General features: G+C 40.5%; 1 protein-coding gene across 1 annotated transcript; it reads right to left on the reverse strand.

Annotated features, from left to right (window-relative positions):
• Nucleotides 1-2,841: 2,841 nt before the first annotated feature.
• Nucleotides 2,842-6,233, reverse strand: LOC306772785 (Krueppel-like factor 11). The gene is made up of 4 exons (XM_079262407.1): nt 6,091-6,233; nt 5,066-5,341; nt 3,757-4,714; nt 2,842-3,528 (listed from the first exon to the last, which is right to left on the reverse strand). The coding sequence occupies exons 1-4, from the start codon at nt 6,127-6,129 to the stop codon at nt 3,227-3,229; spliced, it is 1,575 nt and encodes a 524-aa protein (XP_079118533.1). The 5' UTR covers nt 6,130-6,233; the 3' UTR covers nt 2,842-3,226.
• Nucleotides 6,234-6,749: the final 516 nt, after the last annotated feature.

Raw genomic sequence — 6,749 nt, forward strand, 5'->3', positions numbered from 1 at the left:
GGCGATTGTACACAAGCGTCTGTTTGAGTGACACTTAAACGATAAGAAAACAGTTAAAGTTTTAACACAGAATCGACTTAGATCTATAAAAGCAAAGACGTGGTATGTATATCAGTTTAAGGTTAAATAATATACGTTTTACTTCGTTTTGCAAAAGAAATTCAAAGTGAAGAAAACTTCAGCGCGGGTTTGTTAATGTATCCATGGCAACATGGAGACCAACGGTAACAACGAAATACTTCCTCCCCAATAAAATGTCCAGTTGTTTCAAATTTATTTGTGATCAAATATATTAAAAGAGCTTAAAAACAACAACAACAAAAAAAAACCTTTAATTGATTATATTATATAAAATCACATTTTATACTATCTGCACCTACAGTATTAATTTTATGTGCATGTGTTTGTATGACGGAGTTTATCTACATTTTCGAGAGTGAGCTATATATGTCGTAGTCAAAGTTATGAACTAATACGACTGCCAACCTTTGATCCCACACAGTATGAAGTAAGATGTTTATTTTACGGACATATTAAACTCTAGTTCATATTTAACATTTTTTCCTCATTCACAGTATGCCTTAATGGCGTAAAAAGAAAAATGTAGCACCTAATGGGTTTAAGCAGAATTATCCTGGCCATTATTTTCTATTACATTTCCTTGGAAGAAATTATTTATTTAAAAAAAAAAATCTAAAATTATATTCTACGAATAAATAATGGCATTATTTATCATAAAATTAAATAATTCTTCGATTAACTATCTAGCACTAACAAAAACTCAAGCATGAAAACATTAGTTTGGTTTTTTTTGTTTTTTTTAAACTGCTATCTTAATGTTTTCATGCTTGAGTTTTTGTTAGTGCTAGATACTAAAAACAAAACAAACAAAAAACAATAAATACCCAGTTAGGAAAACCGAAATTCAGAACATCCATCCATGCATTCATGTCCCTATAATTAATTATAATTAATGTCTCTATATATAGGCTACTTCATATAAAACTGAACCAATATAAATATATAAATATAATTTCCTTGTGAGTGAGAATAGAAAAGAGGGGTCTTAAAATAACTGTAAGCCAGCAGTGGTTTGCTGAGAAAGAAAAAAGAAAGTACAGGACAATGACAATGTTATTATAAGCTTTATCAGAAAAAAAAGAATGTTTTAAGGCTGTTCCTGGGACTCAAGGGCATCTACTTTCCCAATCTAGGTACTGAGTGCTGAGGGTTCTGGTCTCCTTTCTACTTTTAAATGCTTTAGGAATCACAAATAAACTTGCAGCCTGGTAAGCTGGGAAAAACTTGGAAAATATGGAACAGTCGATCTCTAAGATATGAGAAGTTTTTTATGTGATTACAACAAAACTCTTCAAAATTTGGTAGTGACACAGCAAAATAAATGTAAAGTTGTAGAAATACAAGCTCTCCTGTCAGTTCCCATCAGAACCCTGGCTGCAGCATTTTAGTTTATTTACAGGTTTGAACACTAACAACTCTGCCCCATATTCAGTCATATAACTTCTAGAAATGACTTTGAGGTCAGTGCTTTGAGAATTTTGTTGTTGTTGTTAGAGAACAATGAGATTATTATTAAATAAAGCATTATCATTAAGTGCTTTGCGAGTAATAAGAGTCATATAACCTCTTAAATATGCCATTAGCCAACGAAAGAATAATTAAAAAAAAAAAGTTAAATTTGATTAATCTGCGGTGTGCCATTCAGTAAGTATTTAGACAAACAGCTAAAATGGCAGTAATCACTTCTAGATTAGAATTGTATGGACAAAAGTTTCAGCATCACTTTTGGGCCTTTATTGAAGTAATGACATATTCACGCCAGCAGGTGTCACTAGAAACCACAACACCGGTGGCACGCGGCCAGCGAGTATGTCGGTCAGTAAGGCAAATGGGCGGGTGTGTGTAGGAGAGCGGTGATTGGTCGCACCTCCAACTGTTCATATTTCTCTCTACATGATTGGAAGCAGCGTTGTTACTGGGTATGAGACCACTGCGTTTGTGCAACTGAGAAATATATGGAGGGCGGAAGTATAAGAAAGTCTTCATTCTTCCCTTAGTCTCTTGCTTTGTCTGCAATTACCCACATATAAGTTCAATTTCTCAAGTTGAAGTGTAATTGCTGTAAATCACTTTCTAATTCCGTTTATGAAACATCTAACACCAATATTAGTTTGAATAGTTACAACACAACTCCAAGAATAAAGAGTTTGAAAATAAATTATTCTACCAGTCAAAACATATTTTAATGAATAATGCTTTGTGGTCTGTTATGCTAGACTCATCGCCCTCTACATTTCCTTGTTCCTGAGTGATGCATCTGAAAGGCCTCAAATGATCTGTTAATGAACTCCAATAAAGGGCAAGCATCATGTCTATCTTTTCTGACTCATCAAGCATTCTGGCTGAGATTATGAATAGGACACAGTGTTCCCGGATGATCTGCCAAAAGAGCTTTTATAACACCAAAAAAGAAGAAAAAAAAAGAACATTCACAGCAGGAAGCTCCCCAGAAGCTAGTAAGCACATTTGGAAGAACATGAGAAAGTTTCAGCTGACCAAAGAAGGCAGTGGTAGAGGGGGAGTCAGTGTGAGACACATACAGGATGTGGTAGGCTCACACACCACTCACTCCATCATCCAGCCAGGAAAGAGTGCTGACTGTACCCTGATCCTACTTTCTTTTGGATTAGATATTGGAAATATCACACAATGTACAAAGAAAGACTCAAACAACCTTTTTTTTTTTTTATAACAAATATAATATTAAATATCAAAATTTAGACATGGATATATAATCAAGGTATAATCATAGTAGTGAAGATCAATATTGATATTTACATTGTGTATTTTTCCCCCAAATATGGCATGAATTAATTTTATACTACAATAAACAATACATTCACAAAGACATCAGTATCAACACAGAGAAAAAGTCCAGTAAGAGAACTTAACAATGTGAAATGTCTAAAACAAACATTTTACAAAGACTTTGGCAAGAGTGCATCCATGTTATCGATAATATCAAAGTAAACCAAAAATCTTTTAAAGAAAATAGATGTACAAATGAGCAGTAGAGCAAGAAGAGTCCAGTGCATGTTTAGTCTTTTTTTCCCCCCACGAGTAAGAAGAGCAGCCATAAGTGCCTGGCTGCTCCCATCGTCCCTCTGGTATACTGGGAGTGGGTAAGATTGCAGTTGTTCATGATCTAATTTGAGCTAGCAGGTACTAGCATGCTCAGAGTGGCAATGCCAGGTTTAGAGGAAGGAGTTTTACTGGCAGCCATTGTGCTAAGACTGCGAACATCAGCCTGCCAAGAGGGAATCTTCTTTGTGGTCATGTGGCGGCGGGCGTGTTTGGTTAGATGATCGCTGCGCATGAATCGCCTGTCACACACGGGACATACAAATTTTTTCTCCCCGGTGTGGGTGCGCCGGTGCCGGGAGAGTTCGTCAGAGCGGGCAAATCGCTTATCACACCCATCCCAGCTGCAGCTGAAGGGCTTCTCACCTAAGGGAGGGAAACATGGAGCAAACCGGGAAAAACAGATGAGTCACACTGTGGTCATATAATCGTAACACATCCCTCCTGACACAAACAATGATCTAACTGTCTTGTACTCAAGAATGACATGGCCAAGGAAATAGTGTTTAACAAACAGAATGCAATGCAGAGGCCACATCCAGCATAAATCTTCATTAATATATCACAAGGCTTCTTTATCCATGAAGAACTCACCTGTGTGTGTTCGCAGGTGAGCCTTGAGGTGTGAGCTCTTGAAGTAAGTCTTTCTACAGCCTGAAAAGTTGCAGACATAGTTTCTCCTGCGGGAAAAGTCCATCTTTGTGGCTGTTGTGCTGCCACTGGGCCCTGCTGGCACATACACTGGGGCAGGGGCAAGGGGTAGAAGCTTTGTGTTACCTAGAGTCATGACAGTCTGAGGGCACTGAGGGGCCTGAGAGACTGTGGACTGAGGCAGGACAAGCATCACTGTTCCCTGGGGGACTGCTGAGCCTACAATAAGGGACTGCTGGACAGTGGGGGTGTTGGTTGAGGTAGGTTGGGGGAGGATCGTTGTGGTGGCAGTGCGAATTCCAGTGCTAGAGGCCTGAACTGCACTGGGGATGAAGGCTGAGATTATACCTGATTGGCTGCTGACGGGGAACATCTGGCAAATGATTTGAGGGCTGGTGACTGGAGGAGGGGACAGGGTTGTGGAAACACTAGGACTGGGTGGGTTAATTTGTGGTTGAGTGTTGACAGGAGTGGGGGTGGAGACAGCACCCAAACAAGGTTTTAAGGGACAACTAGGCTGCTGTCTCTCTGAGGATATAAGAAATGCAGGAGGTGATGGAGGTGTAGTCATCTGCTCAGTGTTTGTAATGCATTCCTGCTGCTGCTGGCAGACCATTGTTTTAGTTACTGTGTCTATAGTTTTCTCTGGACTGGGGGCCACTGGAATGCGTTGTTGGCAGAAGGTTCTGTCTCCAGTGTGGCGGATGACACTGGTCGCCATGGCTCTACATAGCTGAGGTGAAGAGATGAGGGAGGGGGTCTTCTCAGCAATTGGTGCCAGCACAGGCTGATGGATTCCAGATCCACAGCGTTGCGTGTACACAGCCGGACTGGAGCTTGGCTGAACCATAGAGCTTGATGGGGTCTCAACAAAACTGGGACTGTGAGGCGGAGTCATGCACTGCAAAGAGATGGTTGAATAATTAGTGTAATCCCGGTACTACAACATTAAATGACCCATGTTAACAAAGATAAGTCTCCCTGTTAGCAAGCTATAAACATTGATTTTTATGAGCCTGCACCTGCAACAAAGTACCCCATCTGAAGGTCAACCACCCTACAGTATCAAGGTTCTTAGTGCTGCACAACTTCCATATGCTTTAGTGTTGTGTAAAAACACCAACACGCAAGAGGTCATGAAAACCTTGACTGTCAGAAATGTTTACTAATTAAACACATGTAATCACATTGTTGTTTTACAATACAGTGTGATACTGGTGCTGTGTGCTATCACTGCATGAATATGTCTTACCAGAGAAGAGAGGGACACAAAGTCCCGTGGTGGTTCTGGAGGTTCCGGTGGCAGAAGAGAGTCGCAGGAGTCTGAGGCTGGCGTGAGGGGCCTTGGCTTGCTGCTGTTGAGAAAGATTGCCTGGCCCCAAGAGCTCATACACACCAGCGCTTCAGCTGCCTCCAGATCAGTGTACTCCAGGCTAGAGGAACAGTTGCTGGTCCCACTAGACACAGACTGCTCGCTGTCATGCCTTCTTCTCTTCACGCAAGACCCATACTGATCCATATGTTCAGTCTAAGAGGAAAAACCCCCAAAAAACAAAAAACAACAAAAAAAAGGAAAATGTTAGTTATTTTGCACTTCCACATCACCAGATCGTGATAGCAGTTTTCAACTTAGTTACTCATACACAAGGACAACTCAGTGTATAACTCAGTGGGGCAGTTTTATCAGTTCAGTCACTTTTCCCGGAGCTAAGGTTCCCGTGCCAAGCTGCATGATGCTGCCAGTGAGGGAGAGGGGTGTTGGTGACTACACCCCAGCTCAACGTGCACTGCCTCTGGCCAAAAGCCAGGACACCTCCCCTTCCCAAATATAGACCAAACAGTGACGTGCTGAGACGAGCCATGTGAAATCCCCATAAAGCGGGTTTGCATCAGGAAGTGCTCTTGCTAAAGTTGAAACTTTAACAAAACTATTTTAAATAATAAAGAAATTGTATAACTAATTCTTCAGAGAAATGTTACCACACTGGTTGAAATACCCGCATTGACACTTGTTTGTATAAATGGCATCGTTTTAGACGTTTTGCAGATTCAATACCTCTTAATACTGCATATACGACATTTTAAAAAATAAACAAATAGTTATTAAATATGAGTTAGTTTGGCACGAGTGGCAGATTTCAATCAAACTAATAAACTTTTTAGCATAAACGCAGAATTTAACTTTTGAGAACTAAAACGTCACACACAGCAAACATACTGGGACAAAGAGGAAAACAAACGTTTATCAAGCTATAACAGTTTTTTAAACGGTCTTACCGTATATGAGTCAATCTCTTTAAATTTTCTCGATGTCATTGAAGAATAAAGTATGTCTTTATCACGTTTTTATTGTCAAAGCCTATGTCGAACAAAGAAACAGCGGTTACCAGACACACTGGCTGTTCTGGGATAGGGTTGTGGCGGTTTCTTTCTCTGACTGGCTCCCTTTTTCTCTCAGCTGTGTGAGTAAAACATGGGGAGGAGAAAGGATGAGCAAAAAAAGGAAAAACAAATCTCACAACACGCAGTGGCGGGTGGCAACACTTGGCCAATCACAATCAAGTGTGTGCGGTGCTTTAACCAATAGAAGAGCAGTAAGCGCGTGAACAACGCGTGCTCGCTGGACGGTTGGAGGAAAGAGGGTGCGTGGCCGAGGGTGGGCGTGGCCACGGAAGTCAGCGGTGTCAGGATAAACCCGATGAACTGCCGTTCGTTTAACTGGGCGAAAGGTCGATCCGGTCTATGCTGCGTTCAAAGACTGTGTGAATAAATTGCGAAAATGACAGATTCATAATTGCGGGTTTAATAACAGAAAATTGAAGGCACATTCTTACTAAAGCTATTTGGAGTGGGCTTATTTGTTTGATTTCGTTAGCCAAGAGATCATTCAGATGAAAACCAAAACCTTACGTCATAATTTGAAATTAAGATAAACG

The sequence above is a fragment of the Telmatherina bonti genome, assembly GCF_933228915.1.
Source record: "Telmatherina bonti genome assembly, chromosome: 22".
NCBI classification, from domain to species: Eukaryota; Metazoa; Chordata; class Actinopteri; order Atheriniformes; family Telmatherinidae; genus Telmatherina; species Telmatherina bonti.

Coding starts and splice junctions, on each gene's coding strand:
- LOC306772785 (XM_079262407.1), bottom strand. CDS start 6,129: ATGACATCGAGAAAATTTAAAGAGATTGACTCATATACG. Junction 4,715..5,065: donor TTGTGTCCCTCTCTTCTCTG/GTAAGACATATT, acceptor ATCTCTTTGCAG/TGCATGACTCCGCCTCACAG. Junction 3,529..3,756: donor TCACCTGCGAACACACACAG/GTGAGTTCTTCA, acceptor TCCCTCCCTTAG/GTGAGAAGCCCTTCAGCTGC.